The sequence below is a fragment of the Melozone crissalis genome, unplaced genomic scaffold, assembly GCF_028551555.1.
Source record: "Melozone crissalis strain CALT ecotype California unplaced genomic scaffold, PUWL_Pcris_2 ptg000014l_1, whole genome shotgun sequence".
Classification (NCBI taxonomy): domain Eukaryota; kingdom Metazoa; phylum Chordata; class Aves; order Passeriformes; family Passerellidae; genus Melozone; species Melozone crissalis.
The window spans coordinates 17346796-17368175 of NW_026535792.1; the positions used below are offsets into that span (position 1 = coordinate 17346796).

The 21380-nt window shown below is 51.2% G+C and overlaps 1 protein-coding gene across 1 annotated transcript in view; it reads left to right on the forward strand.

Annotated features, from left to right (window-relative positions):
* Positions 1–21380, forward strand: part of NPTN (neuroplastin) — a 44986-nt gene that overhangs the window by 22418 nt on the left and 1188 nt on the right. Inside the window, exons 2-7 of the mRNA XM_054272392.1 lie at positions 2666–2834; positions 5615–5709; positions 11854–11987; positions 12965–13238; positions 20771–20792; positions 21101–21174. Coding sequence (XP_054128367.1) covers positions 2666–2834; positions 5615–5709; positions 11854–11987; positions 12965–13238; positions 20771–20792; positions 21101–21161 — 755 coding nt within the window. The 3' untranslated portion in view covers positions 21162–21174. The remainder of the gene's footprint in view (positions 1–2665; positions 2835–5614; positions 5710–11853; positions 11988–12964; positions 13239–20770; positions 20793–21100; positions 21175–21380) is intronic.

The following is a 21380-nucleotide window of genomic DNA, read 5'->3' on the forward strand; positions in this document are numbered from 1 at the left end:
GCCTGAGCCTGCTGGAGGAAGAGGAGGAAAACGGGGATGAAGTTCCCAAGGTGTCCCTGGAAGTGGAGCCCCTTCCCTGAGCCTGCCCAGGTGGCCTCAGCTGCTCCATTCAGTTTGTGTTGGAAATGGGAATCGTGTGGCTCAGTGGAGTTGGAGTTTGCAGCTGCTGCCCTGCTGTGACACCAAAGCCCCACAGAGCACAGGCTCTGTCCTGGCCTCTGCAGAGATCAGCTTGCTTCTGAAAATCTGGCACCCAGGAGCCACCATCTGCCTTCCACCTCCTTCTGCATTTGGAACCAGAATTTCACTTGCTGGGTTTTTTTTTTTTAGTTGCTTTGCTTGGGTTTTAACTGTAAAAGCTGAGCTTACATAAAATGGGCACTTGAAGTGATATGTAAAAAGTGATTTTCTAGGTAAGCATCCTCCTTTGCTACTGCTGTCCCAGTATTCCAGTTGCACTTCGTCTCCTGCAATTAAATCAGGAGACTGATCCATCAATTTGCTTTTTTAATAACCAAATCAAAGGAACATAAATGCAGGTGAAGCTGGAAATGAGACTTAGAGCTGCCTTTAGTTGTGTTAAACTAAAACTGAAAAGGTTGCAGGTCAGTCACTGAGTTACTATTTCAGACACACTCCAAAAATATTCTCAGAGCTCTGCCAGTGTTTTTGTGGGAATGCAGATGAGCTTTTTGGGGGTGGAAAAGCACACAGGGCGGGCCAGGAATGGTGCATGATATGAGAATAACACAACAATTTTGGGCCCAAACAATCCTTGAAAGGATAAAATAACCAGTGTGGGAGAGATGAGGCAGAAACAGAGTGAAAATTAAATCACACAAACAGCAACTGCAGTGTTTCTGCAGTTAAAGAATGATTTAAAGAGCTGGATTTCCAAGAAGGATATCCAGGACTGGAATGCTGCAGGTTGTCAGAGGATGGATATTTTTCCTCCCTGGGCACTAATCTAAGGATTAGATTAAAAATCCAAACACGAAAGGTGCCACGGGATTCAGGGATGTTCCTTCCTTGTGTGGAAAGCTGGGATGGTTCTGACACAAAATTGGGATTTTCTGTTCTCTCCTTGTGTTTCATAACCTGCATTCCAGAGGCTCCATGGATCATAAATTCATATCCCAAACTGTTGCCACAAGGCATGGCAGAGATTCCAGAATCCAAATTCCTTGGATGACTTGCAGAAATCAGGGAGATGTCTGTGCTGCTTCCTCAGCCTCCTGCAGCCAGAGGGGAGGGAGGAAGGAGCAGCTGGAGCTGCACCTCTGGAATCAGCCAGGAATTCATCCCAGGCAGGGCTCACAGCAGCAGTTCCACACACAGAGCCTCTGGGCTGGCCTGCAGGCCAAGCTGACCCTAAAACCCTTTTTTTTTTTAAGACGAACAGCAAGAATTGTGCCATTTTTAACCTCTGCCGTCCTGTGTGAGGTGGTTTTTCACAGAATGCTGCAGACCCTGCAGCAGAAAGGTCTTTTAGCCAGGTTTGAGAAGCAATTTCTGTGGCTGAGAATGAGGCAGCTGTGTGTGCTGGGGAGCAGCAGCACCTGCAGGGGCTGAGGGCAGCGTGGTTCCCAAACAGCAGCACAGTGCCCTCACTGATTTTAGCACTTCTGAAAGGCTGTGCCCTCAAGAATGGGAATTTGCTGTTGCCAGGTGGGGCTGTGGAGTGGAACAGCCCCAAAGCAGCCAGCAGAACTCCTGGGCTCTGCTCGTGCACTGGGGCTTTGTTCTTTAGAAATGTTTGTGCTCAAGGTTACCTCAGATACAAACCCTTGCAGTCTGATGTTAGTCTGCTGTATGTCCTCACATTTCACTGGCAGATTTGGGTGCTGCTCTCAGCTGTTCTCCCTCAGCCTCCTGCCTTCCCAGGGAAGATGTGCCCTGTGGAATCTCCTGGCTGCACCTGGGGCCACAGCAGCCTTTGGGTGGGGAACATGCAGAATAATACTGAGAAGCCTAAATTTGAGTGCTGTTTATGTAAAAATGGGTTTGTTTGAAACCTTAAGGAGAAGAATTCACAGAATGACCAGGTTGGAAGAGACCTTCAAGACCATCGAGTCCAGCCCAGCCTCAACACCCGGTGCCACATCCAGGCTGTTTTAAACACACCCAGGGATGGGGACTCCACCACCTCCCTGGGCAGAACATTCCAGAAGTTTATCACTCTCTCTCTAAAAAACTCTTTCCTGATATCCAGCCTAAATTTCCTCTGGTGCAGCTTGAGACTGTGTGCTCTGGTTCTGTCAGTGCTGCCTGGAGAGACCAACCCCACCTGAGCACAGGCGTCTTTAGGGAGTGATAAGGTGGAAGAGTGATAAGAACCAAGTGCCAGCCAGCAAGAAACCTGTGGAGGAGTAACTGAAGCCTCATGTTCAGCCCCAGGAGTTGGTGTGGGAAGCACAGAGTGTGTCCCTGGTGTCACCTGCAGTGTGGGATTCCCAATAAACATTAACCCCTCCCGTCTCTCCCCAGCAGCGCGGCCCCGGGCGCTGCCCGCCAGCTCCGAGCTCTGTGGTTTGGTTGTGCTTCCTCCGTGTGTCCCGCAGTGCCATCCCCCGTGTGGTGCCCTCCCCTCCCGCCCCCTGTGCCACCACGTAGAGTAGCTGGCACTGTCCCCAGGGCCGGCCCTGACGCTGTCCCTGCCTTGCAGAGCCGCGGATCAACGCCAGCGAGGACGTGGTGCTGCACGTGGCCGGCGTGGCCGTCACGCTGCAGTGCAACCTGACCAGCAGCCCCAGCCCCCTGGCCGCCAGCTACTGGGTGAAGAACGGAGAGGAGATCCCGGGCACCAGGAAGGCCTCCAACACCACCGAGTACAGGTCGGTGCTGGGCTGTGCTGGGGACAGGGGCACTCCTGCTGGTCACACAGTGGTGGCTCAGCCAGTTCAGAGCTCTTCTCCAGGGCTCATTGTGGGTCTGTTGATGCACATCGTCCTGGAAACCAAAATCCCAGCTGGAATGAGAAATGGGGATGGGCAGGGATGGTGTTCCTGAGGTCTGGGTGGCCTGGGCTGAGCCAAAGGACAAGGGCACTCGTGGTGTTCCTTCCCGCAGTGGGCTGGGCCAGGCCTGCCCTGGGGAGGATAGAGATGGTGCTCCTGAGGTGTGGGTGCTGGGCTGAGCCAGGGGACGAGGGCACACCCGGTGTTCTCACAGTTTACACTGGCTGAAGTAAAACTGTCAGTTCAGAGCTCTTCTCCAGGGCTCACGGATGGGTCTGTTGCTGCACATCCTCCTGGAGCCCAGAATCCCAGCTGGAATGAGAAATGGAGTAGGGATGGTGTTCCTGCCCTGGGAAGAGCGGGGATGGGATGGTGTTTGTTCCCTGGGGAAGAGCAGGGATAGTGTTCCTGAGGTGTGGGTGCCTGGGGTAAGCCAGGGGAGCAGGGCACTCCTGGTGGTCCCATAGTGGTGGCTCTGTCAAACTCTGGCAGTTCAGAGCTCCTCTCCAGGGCTCATGGGTGGGTTTGTTGCTGCACATCATCCTGGAACCCAAAATCCCAGCTGGAATAAGAAATGGGAATGAGGAAAGGGATGGGCTTGTGTTCCTGAGGTGTGGGTTGCCTGGGCCAAGCCAGGGGACAAGGGTACACCAAGTGTTCTCAGAGTTGTGATTCAGTAGAACTGTCAGCTCAGAGCTCTTCTCCGGGGCTCATTGTGGGTCTGGTGTTGCACATCATCCCAGAGCTCAAAATTCCAGCTGGAATGGGAAATGGGAATGGGCAGGGATGGTGTTCCTGAGGTGTCGCTGGGGTGGTTTGGTCATGATTTGGTGGTTGTGGGATGATCCCAGCCCTTGGCTGGAGCTGGTGGATCCCATGCAGCTCCCTCAGTGTTGCCCTCAGAGTTCCCTCTGTGATTTTTCTGCGCTGTTTTTTATTTCCATCCTTTTTCTCCCTTGATGCACGGCAAACCCAACTTCCAGTTCCACCTTAAGCTAGGCTGAAGAGCTCTTTAGGGATGTTTTAACCCCTGCTGACAACTTGGTCCCAACTGTTTTCTGTCTGTAAAGGGGCCCTTTTCCCCCTGCTTCACTGACACAGAATTAGGGTATATTTGGGATATTTAATTGTAATTATGCTGATTAGGGGATGTTAAGGTTTCCATGGCCTTAGAAAAGCAGCCTCTCATCCACAGCATTTTGAAAGCTGGGTTTGATCCTGATTAATGATTTGTCCTTTCATTTTCCCCTTTAGCTCATTTTGAATTACCTTGTTAATTTTGCAACTAAAAACTGACTTTCATTTCCTTCCATAATTCCTTCCTGACCCTCCTCAGTGCAGTGTTCAGCCCTGGGCCTGAGCTTTAGGGGCTTCCCTGGATGGGAGTGGTGCTCAGGGTTCCTGGGAATTGCCCAGTATTGCCCAGCAAGGGCCTGGCTGAGGCTGTTCCAAGCCAGGCCGGATTTTCCTTCCAAATTCCTCTGTAAAGGAGGATTTAGACACTGCTGGGGAAGGAGGGAGTGAAGTGGGAGAGCACCACAGTCCCCTGTCCCCAAGGAATGGGGGATTCCCAGCAATCCCAGGCACAGCAGGAGAAATCCCAGGTTCCATCTGCAGAGTAGATCCTGAATTCCTGAGCACTCCTGGGCTGCTTTGCTGCTGCTGGAGTTCAGGCTCTCTCTGCCCCTTTGGTGCTTTGGTTACATTTTAAATCCAGGAATTCCAGGTTTTCTCAGTGAAAAACAGCAGCAGCATAGCTGTGGTTAACAGAGGGTGTTTCCCTCCCCCATTTATTTATATTTTATATTGGTTCATTATTTAATTCCCTTAAGCTCTCAGGTTCTTGTTTTTTCAGTCACTTTGTTTTGCTGTCAGATGTTTTTGGTGCTTGGAGTTCAGAGCTGGCTACTTTTATCATCCAGAAAGCTCCAGAATTTAGAGATTAAACTGTTTCAATTAAAAATGCTGCCTGTTCCAGCACTGGCACTGGGGTGAACCTCTCCTAACCCTCATCCAGCTCGGGGTGGCTGCTCCAGCTGCAGGGAGCTCCTGTGAGCCTTGAGCTGTGTCAGTTTGCAGCTCCTGAGTGATTGATGGCCACCAGAGCTGGGGAGAGTCACAGAACTCCCCCTTGTCCTTCCTCTCCTCACTCTGGGCGTGGCTGCAGGTGCTCAGCGTGCTGCTGAGCTGCTCTGCCATTGCAGAGCTCCTTATCTGAAATTATTCACTTTATAACTGGAGTTTGGGTGTGTAAATGCTGTCAGCACTCAGCCTGAAGTGAGCAGCTTTTTCCATGTGTCTCAGCAGTTTCCAGGGGTCATGAAATGATTTTATTGCAGGGTTTGTGCTCTTCTGCGGGGGCTCTTTTGCTTGATTGAAAAAGAATTCATAAAAAAGGGAAGAATAATAAATACAATAATTATTAATAAATAAAAGATTTAATAATAAATAAAATACTTAATAATGAATAAAATAATTAATAAAAAGGAATAATTTTAAAAGCAATAATTAATACAAATAAATCAATAAAAAAGGAGTCTTCTAGGGGAGGAAACTGCTTCAGTGTGTGCTGGGGAGGGTGGGCATGATCTGGTTGCACCAGCAATTAGTGGGTGCAATTAAGGGGTGTTAATTGGTGCTGTGTGCTGTCCCTGCAGGATCCTGAAGGCCCGAGCAGAGGAGTCAGGGGAGTACCTGTGTGTGTTCGTGTTCTCCGGCTCGCCCGTGGCCAACGCCACCATCGAGGTCAGAGGTACTGCTGGCACCCTCACTGTCCCCTTGTCCCCTCCCCTGGCACTCCCTGCCTCCCTCCCTCAGCAGCCCCACAACACAGCAAAGGCCTCCTCACCATGCCTGGGTTCATATCAGAAATAATAATTTGTTATCACAGACAAAAGCTCTGATTTCCAGGGAAGGGCTGGCACACATCCAGGGAAAGAGCTGAGAGATGGGAGCAGCCATGGGTTTGTGGGCACTGGGTCATGGGCACATCCTGGAGCCTGAAATTAGGAATAAAAGCTGCACAGTGGGCAAGGTTTGCCATGGGTGTGGCTGTAGGGAGCCACAGAGCAGTGCTGGTGTCAGGGAATTCCCACAGGGCTGCAGGAGGCTGAGGTTGGGAATTTGTGTGGAATTTGGCAGGCCCTGGGATCCAGCTGAGGATCCATCAGTCTGTGGGAAAGGGAATTCACCACCCTGAGGAGCTGGGCTGGGTGTTCAGGATACACAGCTGGAGAGGTTCCATTTTCCTCCTTTTCCTTTTCTTGGGGATTTTTTATCCCATCCTGCCCTTTTGCTCTAATTGCTGAATCTCCTGATGTTAATTAAAATGTAAAGCTCCTGCTGGCTCCTCTGGGCTGCTCTAGGTGACAAACCACTCCTGGAGAGGGGAAATGCAGCTTTGGGAGTGGAGCAAGAGCTCTGCCAGCTCTGATGGTCCCTGCAGGGCCCTGGGGATGTTTGCCACAGGGCTTGGCTGCTGCTCTGCCAGGCAGGGCCACCAGCAGAGCTTGGCAGGGAGCTCACTCTGGGGGAGGAAATGGCAATTCCTGTGATTGAATGCAAGGAGAACTGATCCTACTCACTTCCCACAGGTAATTTACACCTAAATACCCTCCTGGGAAACTGGGGACAGCAAATGGGGACTGCACTTGGAGCAGATGTGAGCACAGTGACACCACCTGGGTGCCCATCACACCTGTAACCTCATATTTACCTGCATGGCTCCTGTTGGTGCTGGAGCAATTACACTGAGAGTTAATTGTAATTATGCTGATTGTAATTAGGGTGCAGCTCTCACTGCTGATGCACAGGGGAAGGAGGCTGCTGAATGCCAAAGTGCTCGTGCTCCAAAAATAGGGATTTTCTGACAGCTTGTGAACAGCTTCCCCAGAGCCTGTGGCAGAGGCAGCCAGGGCATGCAGGGCCAGCTCCCCTCCTGTCCCTCCCTGTCCCTGGAGCAGCCTGGCATAATGGGAAGTGTCCCTGCACATGGCAGGGGTGGCACTGGATGGGCTTTGAGTCCCTTCACCCAAACCATTCTGGGATTTTTTCTCAAAAAAATCCTTAGGGCAGAGGTGTGAGAGCAGTTGGAAATCTAGGCAGTGTCTGGTGCCTTTCCTGGGAATTCATTCCAAGCTGGATTCCCTCAGCCAGCTCTTCTGGGGGGGCTTTGTTCCTGCTCAGCTCCCCAGAGCTCTGGGGGCAGCTCTGAGCTGCAAACCTGGGGCTGAGCAAATGCTGGGTGTAAGGAAATGCTGGATTTGGGGAATGCAGCAAATGCTGGGTTTAGGGAATCCAGCAACTGCTGTATTCATGGAAATGATGGATTTAGGGAATCCAGCAAATGCTGGGTTTAGGGAATGCAGCAAATGCTGGATTTAGGGAAATGCTGGGTTTAGGAATCCAGCAAATGCTGGGTGTAAGGAAACATTGGATTTAGGGCATCCAGCAAATGCTGGGTTTAGGGAATGCAGCAAACGCTGAGTGTAAGGAAATGCTGGATTTAGGGAATCTGGGAAATGCTGGATTTAGTGAAATGCTGGATTTAGGGAATCCAGCAAATGCTGGGTGTAGGGAAATGCTAGGTTTAGGAATCCAGCAAATGCTGGGTGTAAGGAAATGCTGGATTTCGGGAATGCAGCAAATGCTGGGTGTAGGGAAAGGGCCCCTTGGAGCAGGGATCTCATGTCTCCTTTTCCTTGGCACTGGAGCAGACTGGGGGTGATTTTGGTGGGGTGGTTTTGCTGGAGCTGCCAGGCCAGGCCAGGGCACCCCTCCTGCCCCTTGGAAGGGGATCCTTGATTGCTGCATTTCCACCTGGAGCATCCCTGCAGTGCTGGTGGGGAGCTCTGGAGGCCTGAGCATGAAAAGAAACACAAATTGTGAACTGCAGCCCTGGAGAGCTCTGCAGTGCCCCTGCTCCTCCAGGGTCCTGGCAGAAGGGGAGAGGAAACAGCTGCTGGAAGGACCTTTTGAATTCCCCTTCCTGCCAGGCCTTTCTGCCCCTGCCTCATCAAGGGATTGCTCCTGCTCCCTTTGCACCTTCCTGGGGAAGAGCCTGGGCCTCAGTTCCTGGCTGTCTCAGCAAACCTCTGCTGCAGCCTGGCTCCTCTCTACCAGGAATAAATTAAACTGGACACTCTGTGAGCCCACAAAAATCCCCTCACATTCCCCCTTCTCCTGGTGCCTTCAAGCTCCAGAGGGAGACAGGGGTTGGAGTCATAACCAGAAAAAGAAACTTCCCAGAGTCCTGTTCAGGTCACCCCTCAGTGCAGGAATATTTTTAGGTGCTTTGCCCTTGCTTTAATTTTGTCTATTAATGAGAAACTTGAAGGTAACTGGGCCATGCTTTGCAGGTGTCACACATTTAAATTTCCCTCTCCTTTTCAGTGGTAAAGAGCTTGGAAGGGCTGAATGCCTCCTGTACATGAGGAGATGAATTTTCCTGGCTGTGTGACCCCCAAACCCTTGGGAAAGCTGCTGCACACTGAGTTCTGTGCTGTTGGGAGCCCCATGGTCACTCTGCCACAAACCCCTTTCCCCCTGTGTTTAGGTTTAAAACTATCAAAACTATGCTGGATAGAATTCCTCTCATGTCAAGCATGCCTGAATGTCTATTTATTCTCCCTTTTTTTGGTAGCAGTTAATTTAAATTAACTCTCCTTCCTTTTGCTCTTTATGAGGTGTTTCCAGCCCACCTTGAGGATTTTTCCTGCTTCACACACAGGAATCCAAACCTCCCTTTGCCAGGGGCATTCTGCTGGTGCCAATGATCAGCAGTGACAGAGCAGAGGGAGCTGAAATCCAAATCCTTCCCACCTAAACCTGCCTCACCCTGATGCCCTGAGGAGCTGGAGCAGAGGCTGGATGGAGTTAAGGGGAATAAAGTGGAGATTTACTGAAGTGCTCTCAAAGGGCACACCCTGGCAGTGCCCAGATGGCTCCAAGATAGAAGCAAAACAGGGCTTGGTCATGAGATCTCACATTTTTATAAGTTTTAGTCCATTTGCATGTAGGAGTTAACTGTCCAATTAACAGCTTCAAATGGTGAAGTTTCATCCTCCTTGCTTGCTTGCCTGCTCTCCTCTTCTCACATTGTTTAAGCTTTGGGCCTGAAGTTTGAAGAGATTGTCCTTGAGTCTCCAGCTAGAACAGGATTGCTTTGTCTCCACTGTGAAAGATCCCAGGAACACTTAATATAAAGCTAAAGCTGCACACCAACACAGAACAGAAAAAATAAACCTAAGGAATCAACCCTGGGCTTTGGCTGGCACAGAGCAGGATGGTGCAAGGAGCAGTCCTGGCTTCCAAAGCTTCCCAGGGAAGCCCTGCTAAAGCTGGGGCTGCAGGGATGTGGGGCCAGCAGGGCACTGCTTCCTGCACTGTTTGGGACAGAAAGTGCTGGGTTAGTGTCTGCTGGTGGCACTGAAACCCCAGCAGTGCACAGAGCCCCTGGGTGCTCCAGGAATAGCCCTGGCCCAGCAGAGCCAGGGAGGAGCTGAGGTATTCTGGGCACTGCTGCTCTGCTGGGATCTCCCTGGGAGCTGGCCTCTCCTTCTGCAATGTCATTGTGTCACCCTGCAGCAGGAGTGGAGGTGTCCCAGAAAGTGTTCCCTGTCCTTTCCTGTCCCTTCCCTCCCTGCCAGCAGCCTGACACAAACTGGGCCAGCTGGGAGTGCTGTCCCTGTCCCCTTTTCCAGCTCAGCCCTGCTCAGAGGGGCACTGGAAGCCAGCAGCCTCGAGCTGCTGAGTGCCACTGCTGCTCTCCCTCATGGGAATGTTCCCAGCTTGCAGCCCTGGTGGCATTCCAGCAGTGCCAGCTCTGGGATCCTGTCCTTGTCACCGCTGGGATGGAGGAGATCCCTCCTTGGCCTCCTCCAGGAAGCAAAAGCCACAGGGGGCTCACCCAGCTGCTGCTTTAAGAAGGTCCCAGGCCAGCAGGGAAGTGGTGGCACCTCTCAGTATGTCCCCAGGTGACAGTCCCCTCTGGAGGCCTCATTATTTGGGATAAATGCCATATTCCAGGCTGGGGACAGGGCCTGGGTCCTGCAGCAGCACAGCACTGCCAGCCCCAGGGCTGAGTGATTTCCTGCCTGGGGACATGAATTCAGCTCAGCAAATCCATCTGCTCCAGGTGTTCTGCCCCTGGCAGACACAGGGATCACCTGGCAGGTGGGGAATGCTCCTCTCAGCTTCGTTCACCTTCTGTAGCTCCTTTCTGTGCAAGGCCAGGGCGTTGTTTGGATCTGGTGCCTTTGTGCAGATCAGGGTTTATGTCTCTCAGTGTATTTTTATGTCTGATATGGAAAGATGCATTTTGGGTGATGATGTTCTCAGGGGTCCCAGGACGAGGGGAGAGATGAGAATCTTGACTCCATGTTTCAGAAAGCTGATTTATTATTTTATTATATATATTATAGTAAAAGAAAATGATATATTAAAACTCTACTGGAAGAATAGAAAAAAGGATTTCATCAGAAAGCGAGCGAGGAAAAGGAATGATGATAAAATCTTGTGACTGACCAGAGAGTCCGAGCCAGCTGGCTGTGATTGGCCATTAATTAGAAACAACCACATAAGACCAATCACAGATGCACCTGGTGCATTCCACAGCAGCAGATAATCATTGTTTACATTTTGTTCCTGAGGCCTCTCAGCTTCTCAGGAGGAAAAATCCTGAGGAAAGGATTTTTCATAAAGGATGTCTGTGCCACATTTTGAGTGTCAGTTTTCTTAAATAAACCCCTTGGGTTTGTTCATTGCCTGTTCTTACCTATCATGGTGTAGTGCTTTTGGCATCATCTTGGAATTAAGGAGCTGGCATCTGGCTGGGTTTCATCCTTTGGTCAGGACTCCTGTAAGGCCCAGGAAGTGCTGGGCTGGAAATGCTGGGCTGGAAATGCTGCTGGAATTCCCATGGGCACTTGGAGGATGCCTGGGGTCTCTCCTGTGTGCCTGCCCAGGTGAACACACACCAGCAGGAGCTGAAGCCCAGGCTTTCCTACAGCCCTGGGTTTGCTGTGCTTCACAATCTCATTTGGATAATGCTGCTACACTCCAGAAAGGATCTGAGGCACGGGATGCTCCCTGCACCCAAACCCCTTTGACACAGCACAGCATCAGGAATCAGAACAGCTTGCCAGGCATTTTCCCAAAGATTGCTGCTGCAATTTTGGGGAGAGCAGGCTCAGCTGCTGTCTGCTGGCACAAGAGCTTTTGTTCCCTTTGAGAAATTCTCCTCATGATCTCAGCCTGCAGCTGGAATTGCTGGCTCTGTGTGCACCTGCAGGGAATGTACTGGTGGAGCAGGGGAGTCTCCTGGAGGAAATTCCAGTTTCCTGGAGCAGCCAGGCTGGCCTGGGCTGGATTAACAGCTCAGAGCTGCCATCACACATCCAGCCACGTGTGCTGTAATTAGGAGCTGCAGCTTTAAAGGTGGGCCCTGCAGCCTGGGGCCATCTGCTGGGCCAGGGGTCAGCCCAGGCACTGCCCTGAGCCAGCCTAAGCTCGGGGGGGCTTAGGGCTGCTCCGAGGGACACACAGGGGTTAGAGCTGCTCCCAGGGACACACAGGGGTTGGGGCTGTGCTGAGGGACACGCACAGAGCACAGGGTTAGGGCTGAAGGACACACACAGAGCACAGGGATTAGGGCTGGGGGACACACAGAGCACAGGGGTTAGGGCTGCTCCCAGGGACACACACACACACACACACACACACACACACACACAGGGCACAGGGGTTAGGGCCACTCCCAGAGACGCACCCACACAGAGTTCATCCCTAACATCCCCTCGGGGTGGCAAAGCCCAGCTTCCAGGGAGCAGGAGGGATTTGTGTGCAGATGAGTGAAAGAAGCCTGTTGGTACTTACAAGCTGCTCTGTTGTCCCCTAGCTGTTCCTGACATCACTGGGCACAAGAGGAGTGAGAACAAAAACGAGGGCCAGGAGGCCCTGATGTACTGCAAGTCCGTGGGCTTCCCCCACCCCGAGTGGGTGTGGCGCAAGAAGGTCAATGGGGTGTTTGAGGTAAGGAATAGGGTCAGGAACCCTGCTCAGACCCTCTGAGAGGCGGGAGAGCAGCACCCTGGGGTTGGGGATGGGCTGTTAAAGGAACTTTGTGACTGCTCAACATCCAGTCCCTCCAAAGTGTGAGTGAAGGTGGGTATTTTTGGCAGCAGTGAGGATGGATGGGTGAATATAAAATTGATTTTTTATATATCAAGATCAATATAAATATATAAAACATAAATATATTAGAATATATATTATATATAGAACATATGAAATAATATTATACATACTATATTAAACATTATTTAATATATTATATAATTATTACTAATTAAATATATTAAATAATATATTAAATATATTAGGATGTTGTGTATATATATAAATAAAAAATTACAGTTTTATTGTTGGTATGTGAAAAAAACTGCACACTGCACTGCTGGGCAAAGTTAAGAACTTAGCCTGAAACCATTTTCTGGAACTTGCTGCAAACTGCAAGATCTGACTTAGGAAACAATTTTAAAACCACATTGGGTTATAAATTTCTCCAGGTTTTACTGGTTGAGCTCACAAGACTTAATATGAGGAGGTGGCAGTGATCCCTGTTAGAGCTTGGGTGATCTGTTTGTTCCATGTAGCCAGTGATGTAGTTAGTGAGCAGGAAAATGTGACCAGCAGTGGGAATAGCAAAAAGGAGCTGGGAATTTGCAACCCCTCCAGCCCAGCTGTTTCCTGTTGCTGTATGGATTGGATGGATGGAGCCAAAATGTGAAGCAAATAGCAGGATGGGATGAGTGTTCCCTGCTGAGTGTGAGCTGGAGGTTTTGAGGAGTGACTCAGTGCTGGCAGTGATCAGAGCCCTGAGTGCAGGGTTCTCTTTGTGGTGTTTTGAGAGACAAACACCAGGCCTGGGCTCCTCCCTCAAATCTCCCGTTCCTGTGCCACAAAGGCCTTAAAGCTGTTGCCATTTCCCACCCCTGTCCCTCTGCCAGGACATCAACAACTCCTCGGGCAGGTTCTTCATTTCCAACAAAGAGAACTACACCGAGCTGAGCATCACAAACCTTCAGATCAACGAGGACCCCGGCGAGTACCAGTGCAACGCCACCAACCAGGTGGGCTCCGTGTCGGTCACCACCATCCTGCGCGTGCGCAGCCACCTGGCCCCGCTGTGGCCCTTTCTAGGCATCCTGGCAGAGATCGTCATCCTGGTGGTCATCATCGTCATCTACGAGAAGCGGAAGCGGCCGGACGAAGTTCCCGACGGTAAGTGCGCCCCGCGCCGCCGCTGAGCCGCCCGGCCCCGCTGCTGCTGCTGCTGCTGCTGCTGGAGGACTGCAGGAAGGACCAGCAGCACAGCCCGCCCCGCTCCACGCTCCTGCCTTTCTCCTCTCCTCCCTCTCCGGACATGAAGCCCACAGGGTGCAAAGCCCAGGGCTGGATCTCAGGGGTCTCAGGGGGGTTGTGGATGTCTTTAAAGCTTTGTCGCATCTCTCTGTGTGTGCGCCCCGAGGAGCAGCACAGGGCAGAGCTGGCAGCACCCTCACCCTGGTGGCTTTCCCTCCTCCCCGTGGATGGACACTGGTCAGGGGCTGTCAGGGGACATTACACTCAAACCAAGGAATCATTGCACTTCAAGGGATTGGGGCTGCAAAGGTGCTTCAGAACTAAAATGTGTGCAGGGTTCAGAGAGGGGGGGAGGGCTCTTACTCTGCTGTGTAGCTGAATCTGTAGTTAAGGAATGCTCTGGAACCTGTATTTATTGTAGCCACTGATTAGATTTTGTAAAAATAGGGCTTATTATCAGGTTTGATGGTAGCAATAATTAATTAATTCATCTGTCTTTGGTACATACAACTAGTAGTAACTTTTATCTATGAGCTCCTGCACACCTTCCCCTGTGCACAGCTGGGGAAAGGGGCAGTGTGAGGCTGAATATTTGCCAGACCCATGCTGAGAAACAGCCATTAATGTGCTGCTAGCAGCTTACTCCCGTTTGTAGCAAGAAAACCTCTGCGAGGACTCCTTGGGAGAAGCAGCAGGAATGTCGTGGTGCTGCAGGAACACGATGGAACAGCCATGGGGCAGGTGGAGGGCAGGGTGCTGGAGTGATCCTCAGCACCATGCTGGGCTGGCCAAGCCCTTTCAGTGAGAGCTGTTCCCCAGGGCAGCTGGGTGTGGCTGTGGGGCTGCAGGGGCATGAAAATAGAGGTGTGGGACAGTGATGTGTGTGTGGGGTGGGCACAGCCACCCTCACGGCCTCCCACGGGATCCACAGCGAGGAGAGGAGCTCGTGGAACACAGCAAATGGAATAACGGGAGCAGGGCCGAGGCTTGGATCAGAACTGGCTGAGGTAGTGCATCCCCAGAGGAAACCAGCTTTGGTTGTAAGCCTTGAGTAGCACTTACTAACTGCTTACAGAGCATGTGTGGGGGCTGCTCTCAGGGTGGAGCTCCCAGTTGGACCATAGTGCATGTTCTGTGCATCACTAACAGCTTCCAGTGGCTCCAGGGCTTGTCCTGCCCTCAGCGTGGTCTCAGGGACCTCCACCAGCCCGGAAAACTTGGAACAGACAATTTTCATTTTCCTCCTCCCCCATGTCAGTGATTATAGTTCCCCCTGTTCAGAATTTTCATTGGATGAAGTTTTACAAGGACCAAAACAAGGTCCTGGGAATTTGATGCACAAATATTCCCTGCCAACAGCCCCAAATGGACGGAATCCAACAGGAATTGGCTGTGGTGTGAGCAGATCACACTGGAGCTCACACTGGAAGTGAAGAGTTCCCTGCCTCTTTCCAAGGCTGGAGTTTTCCTGGCTGGTGTGGCCACTCCCCAGGTACCCAAGGGATGCAGGCTCATCATCCCCCTGGAGCTGCCCAGGATGATGAGCCAAGGAGCTGAGGTCACTCCAGTGCTCACTGGGGCTGCTGTTGTGAAGGCAGAGCCCTGGGGAGTGACGACACACCTCCATAGGGGTCAGGTGTTCTCCCTGTCCCCTTTCCTGGAGGAGAAATCCGTGCTGAGTGTGACAGTCCGTAGCTGGGGATGAGGTTTGCCTGGCTGATGGACACAGCTGGCACCATGCCACCCTGAGTCCCACATTCCTTGGATAGTTGTGCATTTTCCATCCTGGCACCGAAGCTTTCTGTGCTGCCGCCCGTGGGGAACGCCCCAGGGGCAGGGCACGTACAAATGCACACGTGGGAAATCATCAGGAGCCTCCTGATTGCCACGTGGGGATGTTTGACTGGGGTTATCCTGAATTCTCTTACCTTCAAGACATGGTTACGAAATGCCAAAGTTAATGCTGGAATGCAGCGACGCGCTCGGAGTTTGGGATTTCAGCTCCCCCTTCCAAAATCCCACCTCCGCCTCTGCTGCTGCAGGGAGAGCTGTGGCTGAGCCAGCAGCTGAGGCCAAACACACAGCACTCCTGTTCCACAGCAGCTGGCACAGCCAGGAGCTCTGCTGGCTTTTCCAGCCCTGGTATCAGTGGGAATTGCTCACCTTTAGGGATGTGCTCATGGCAGAGCTCCACGTGAGGTGGTGCTGCCCTTCCTGCTGGGATGGCAATATTCTCCTTGGACCTCTCCAAATTTAGACACTGGGATTGCTTCATCATCAGCACCATCCCAGGGTGGAATAACTCTGGAACGCCTTTCTGGAGTCCCCAGGTGTGTGTCAGCCTGTGTCCCACAGCAGGTGTGAGGGTGGCTGGCCCCCCTGGATCTGTTGCACGTCCTGCTGGGGGATGGCTCTGGCTGCAGATCCTGTAAAGATCCCGAGGGCTGGGTGCAGGTGTTGGGTCTGTGGTGTCCCCACTCTGCAGGTGCCACACATCCACCTCAGGGTGTCTGCCACTGTCCCTCAGGAGTGCTCTGATGGCCTGGCCACCATCTGGCCTGCTGAGAGGAGTGCACAGAGAGCTGAAGTGTGGCTTACTCAGACCACTCCTAAGGATTGTTTTTAAAATTTGGAGAAAACCAGTGCTGCTAAACGTGGCCACTTCCTGTGGAAAATCCACTTCCTCAGGAAAACCAAAGGCTTTTGGAGCAGAAGGAGCTGTTAATGAGCTGCTGGAGCACACCTTGGCTCCTGACTGGGGCAGTGCAGGATGAGCTGCTGGTTTTGCATTCTGCTGGGAGCTGCAGGTGTCCACGATGAGCTCTCACCTCATGCTGTGCCCAGGTGATACTTTAGGGCTGGCTCAGTTAAACCTGCACAAATGACAATGTTTGGGGTGTGCTGGGTCAGCTCCTCAGGTGAGACCAGCCTGGTGCTGGGCACAAGTGCCCAGTTAGTCCTGAGGGGCATGACTGGTGGGACAGAAGCGTTCTCTGGGTGAGATCCCTCAGGCCTCTGGAACTTTTTCCCCAGCACTTGGAAATTCTGCCTGGCCAGCCCAAAGAAACAATTGAATGTTTCCCTTTCCCTCAGATCTCCATGTTCTACAGGCTTCCAATGCCCTGGCTCAGCGTGCCCATGGGAGGCTGGGGAGGGTGATGGGCTCCTGGGTACACTTGGAGCAGTTTTGTGTAAAGATGTTCCCTCTGTTGGAGGCGCTGCCATGCTGGAAGAGCAGGGACACTCCTTTAACTTTGGCATTTCCTGACTGCAGGCCTCGGTTTTGCATGGACCTGGCTTTGTGTGTCTGTGAGCTGCTTGGTGTGCCTCGGGCCAGGGCTGCTCAGGAGCTCCTTGGCTGATGTTTCCTCCTTCTCAGGACTCTGATTTGGGACTTGATTCTTTGTCCTGCTGCTGGAGAGCAGGAAAAGGAATATAGCACCCATGAAATCCCTGTTCCCACCAAAGCAGTGGCATCAGGGGGTGCCTGGAGCAGGGTTTGCTGTGGATGTTCTCCCAGCACACCCAAATCTCGTGCTGGAAGGAGGAAGGGAGGGCAGATGGCGCTTGAATTCCTGCATCCTCTCAGATTGAATTCCTGCATCCTCTCAGAACGTCAGTTCTGACCTGCCTTACACACCTGGCAAGGCAGCGTCCAGCTCGCTCCCCGTTCCCAGAGAGCAGCCAGAAGGGGCTGGCACAGCCAGAGGGGACTGGCCACAGGCAGCTTCCGTGGCTTTGGGGGTCAGGGCTGCATGAGCTGGCATGCCCTGGCACGTGGCTGCATGCCCAGGGGAGGAGGTGCCAGCAGGGAATGCCAGGGTGCTGCCCTGGGCAGGGAGAGAGGAGAATGGCTTTGTCTCTGTAGTACAGCCTGAGCTGCTTGGTTTCCATAGCTCAGCCAGCACCAGCTGAGGTAGCCTAGCAGAGGTTCCTAAAGGAGGGGTTTTCTGCTGTTGTTGCATCCAGTAGTCTAAAATCAGCACAGCCCCTGGCTTAAAGGGTGTTTCTGGGGTAAGTAGAAGGTAAAACCCCTTGGCTCCATTCCCCACAGGAATGGGAGTGTTTTGTACTTGGAAATCCATAGCCCTGGGTGACTGGGTTGTAACACGTCCCTTTTCCTTCTTCCCCTCTCATTCCTCAGCCTAATCCAAAGACTTCCCCTAAATGTGTTTCCTCTCCTGGCTCTGCAGAAGCTCCATCCCAATCCCCACATTCTTTCTAACCCTCTTTTGCTTTTTTCTTGACTTTCCCTGTTCCTGCTATTACTGTAAGTAATTGAAAGAAACAAACTGTTCTAACTGCAACCATTTACCTTTTGTAACCAGTGATTTTGGTGGGGCTTTTTTTCCCCTTTTATGCACATCTTTCTCTCCTACACTTTAAATTTATCATGGTGAGGCAGGTACAGAGTGAGGCCATATCCATCAGCTGTTCCCAGCAGCATTGCTCTATCCCAGTGGACACAGGACCCTGAGCTGTCAAAGGCTCTGGCTGCTCCTTCAGAGCTTTGAGCTGCCCCTGGATCCCTGGGCCAGGTTGGACACTGGGGCTTGGAGCATCCTGGGACAGTGGAAGGTGTCCCTGCCCATGGCAGGGGTGGCACTGGATGGGCTTTAAGGTCCCTTCCAACCAAACCAGACTGGGATTGATTCTTTCCAGGTTTTAAAGCATGAGCTGAGATGTAGAATCCCTTCAGAAGCAAAAATTGGAATCTTAGTGCTGGAAGAACCCGCTAGTGTTTCATTTTTAACTTCTCCAGTCACAAGATGCTACCCAGGATTAATTTGATACTAAAAATAAACCCTGTAGCTTTCCAAAGGCGGTGAAAGAAGCTGAGTGACATACAAAATGCCTGTAAATTAAGGCTGAAAATGGGAGGGGGGGCACAAAACACATTCCCATCCAAGTGGAGGAGCTAAGGGAGATCTACTTGTCATCATCTTCCAGTTTTAATTCCCAGCTATTTCTGCCTGCAGGGATTGATTACCTGTGTTAAGCCAAGCAGCACATCTCCCATTTTGGCTCAGAATGTGCAGTTTTGGGAGCCCATGAAGCAGGTCACTCCGTGCCTGAGGAAAGGCCTGCCTGTGGGGTTATTGCTGTGCTCTGAGCAGGGGGGTTCTGGAGATCCCAGTGCCAGGGCAGGTGCTGCAGGAGGGGCTCAGTGGCTGCTCCCAGTGCTGGGGGACCTTTCTGTGCCATAGGTGCTGCTGACTGTCCTAGAGCAGGGCTGTGGCATTAAAGCTTTGGGTGATATTGATCTTGTCGGTTACTATGACTTCTTTTTTTTTTTTCCCCCCTTCAATTGCATCATACCCTTAAAAAATGGTGGTAAGTGAGAGCTCTGCATGCTTTGGAGTTTGTTTAACCTCCGCTTCAGTCTATACAACGCACAAGTCATGACGTTAACACTCTTGAAAACTTCCTCATTCACGTTCACAACTAATTTGGATTTCAGTTTGCTGTTTTGAACCTTTTCTTTAGTCTGATTTTGTACTGGTTTTTCTGTTGTTCTGTTGCCCCTGGTTTCGCTGAGGGTTCGGTCTATGTCTGTACTGTACTGGGGATGCTTTGCCAGCACTTAGCAGCTGACTGGGAATTTCCCTTGGTCTTTTTATCTGTGGTTTAGCTTAGAGATGGGACAGGGAGGAGTTGTGGGGATCCACCAGAGTATTCCCAGTAGGCTTTTTTGTGGGATCTTTGTGAGGAATCACCGATTGCAGCCTTTATCAATTTGAAGCTGCTTTTTAAATTTTTTTTTTTTTTTTTTATTTTTTTGACAACACAAACTTGCTTATCTGAAGCGGGCATTTAAATCTTTGAGCAGAGAAGGGATAAAGGTTATTTTGTAGCGAGTGTCCACGGTGCAGTTTGCTATTGCTGAAGTCCAGCCAAACAAACTCCCAAAGCAGTGGATGGTGCTTGTTGGAGCCGAGTTGGCAGCGCTGGCCTCGGGGCCAGGGCTCGCTGTCCCACCTGGAGCTGGGCTGCTCTCGGATCCTTGGTTCCCAGAGATGTTTGTGGAAGGAAGCCATAGATTCCTCTGCTGTGCTTTGTGTTCGAGTACCTGATGTGTCTCTGTATATCTCACTGTATATACAACAGCACATTGATGTCTGGCTGTCCTTCCTAGTCCCAGTTCTCTGTACTGTGTCCGACAGTTACTGTTGCTGGTACTGGAATTCTGTGGACACCGGTGTGTCGCTAGTCTGTTACTTTGGCTGTAAAGCTCTTGGTTTGTGGTTAGTTCTTTATTTTTGAAGTATTTTCTGTTCTGGTCACTGTCTGTGCTAGCGGTGGCTTTGCCTCTCCGTTGCCTCGAGGGCCCAGGTGGAGTAATGTCCCCTCTCCCTGACATTACTCCTGGCGTGTGCTCATGCGGATGCCTACACTGTAAGACTGTAATTTCCATAACTGCTTCATGTGCACTAAGCACCCTTGTGGAATCCTGCTGAGAGTTTCTCAAAGACTTCCCTGAAAAATCCCTCCGGCACGAGGTGGGAACGGCAACTGTCAAGTGCCAAAACCAGCAGGGCCTGAATTGGTCCCCCAAAATCCATCTGTGGGAGCATTAGGCTCCTGAATTGACTCTTGTACTGTTGTGTAAATGCATTTTTGTCTTCTGTACTACAGCGTGGGTGAAAATGGCGTTTGAGAATTCCAAAACAAAGCCCAATTGGTCGTGAGAGTTGATATGAAACATTCCTCATTGGCAGATTCCCTGCCCCCTGCCAGTTCCTAAATGAGTTTTGCCAAGGGCCATGGGCAGGACATGCTGTCAGTCCTCTGCAGCTGAAGTGTGTCCAGAGGTGTCCCAGCGCCCTGACTCCTCCTGGTGACACTGGATGCTGCTGCCCAAGGACCATGGTTGGGGCTGGAATCGAGTGTTCCCCTTCAGCCTCCTCCTAACCTGGTCCCTTCTAATTAAACCTTGAGAAAAATGGGGAATGTAGAGGTTGTTTCATCCGTGGGGGAAAATGAATGCGGTGTATGTACCCTCTGGGGTATGTACCAGGAGTTACCCATCAGCAGTGGAAAAACAGCTTAAAAATTAAAATGCATATTAAAAAAAAGTCAATGCAAGCAAACATCCAGCAGGATTTTACAACTGAACCGTTGGTTTGTCTCCTCATCTATTTTTTATGAGATTGAACCACTGGAACTTGGGGACAAGATGAGTCTTGATCATGTTGCACCAATCTGTCCGCTACAGTTGCAGTCCTTCATGACCAGCATTCCAAGTGTTAACTAAACCCATTGAAGCAACATACCTGCCATTAAACCCGAATCCAGAGCAGTAACTCCATGATCCTTGCACTCCCGACTGGAATGGCCTTTGATGCTGTAGATAGATCACTTTGCTGCTCGTTGTGGCCCCCTACAAACACTGACTCTCTTTTTCTTTCCTTCCCTTGTCTCTCCCTGGTGCCTCGGGATGCTTGCTGCAGATGATGAACCAGCTGGGCCAATGTAAGTGTGTTTTTGGGAAAACAATCCTCTTTGGGATAATCTGGGGGGTTGTGGGAGGTGATAAATCATAGGATTGATATTGCATGTGACATTACAGATGGTGTTGGGCCGTCTGGTGCGTTTCTTAGCACCAGAGGAAAGAAAAGCAACATCTTGCTAGAAAACAAATATTGGGCTAAAATATAAAGGCTAAAACTGTGTTGAAGGGAGGAAGACTGAAACGCTGCCTAATGAAGTACAAATAACATCCATTTTTCCTGTACCTGCAACTGATTTTTGATGCATTTCTCTCCCATCCCTTTCTGCAGGAAAACCAATTCTACAAACAATCACAAAGACAAAAACTTACGTCAGAGAAACACAAATTAAAAATGCTCATCATGTAAGTATTGCCTGCGCCCGGCCGGGAGCGGGCAGGCCCAGCCCTCCTGCCCTCAGTGCTGGGGGGCAGCAGCAAAGCGTTCCCTGCATTAAACATTCCTGCTGCACCTCAGGGACCACGGGTGGGCACCAAGCATTGATTTCCTCAGACAGGCGGGGGGTGTAAGGCCCTGCTTGCTAAAATGTGGGCAAAGCTGCAGAGCCCTC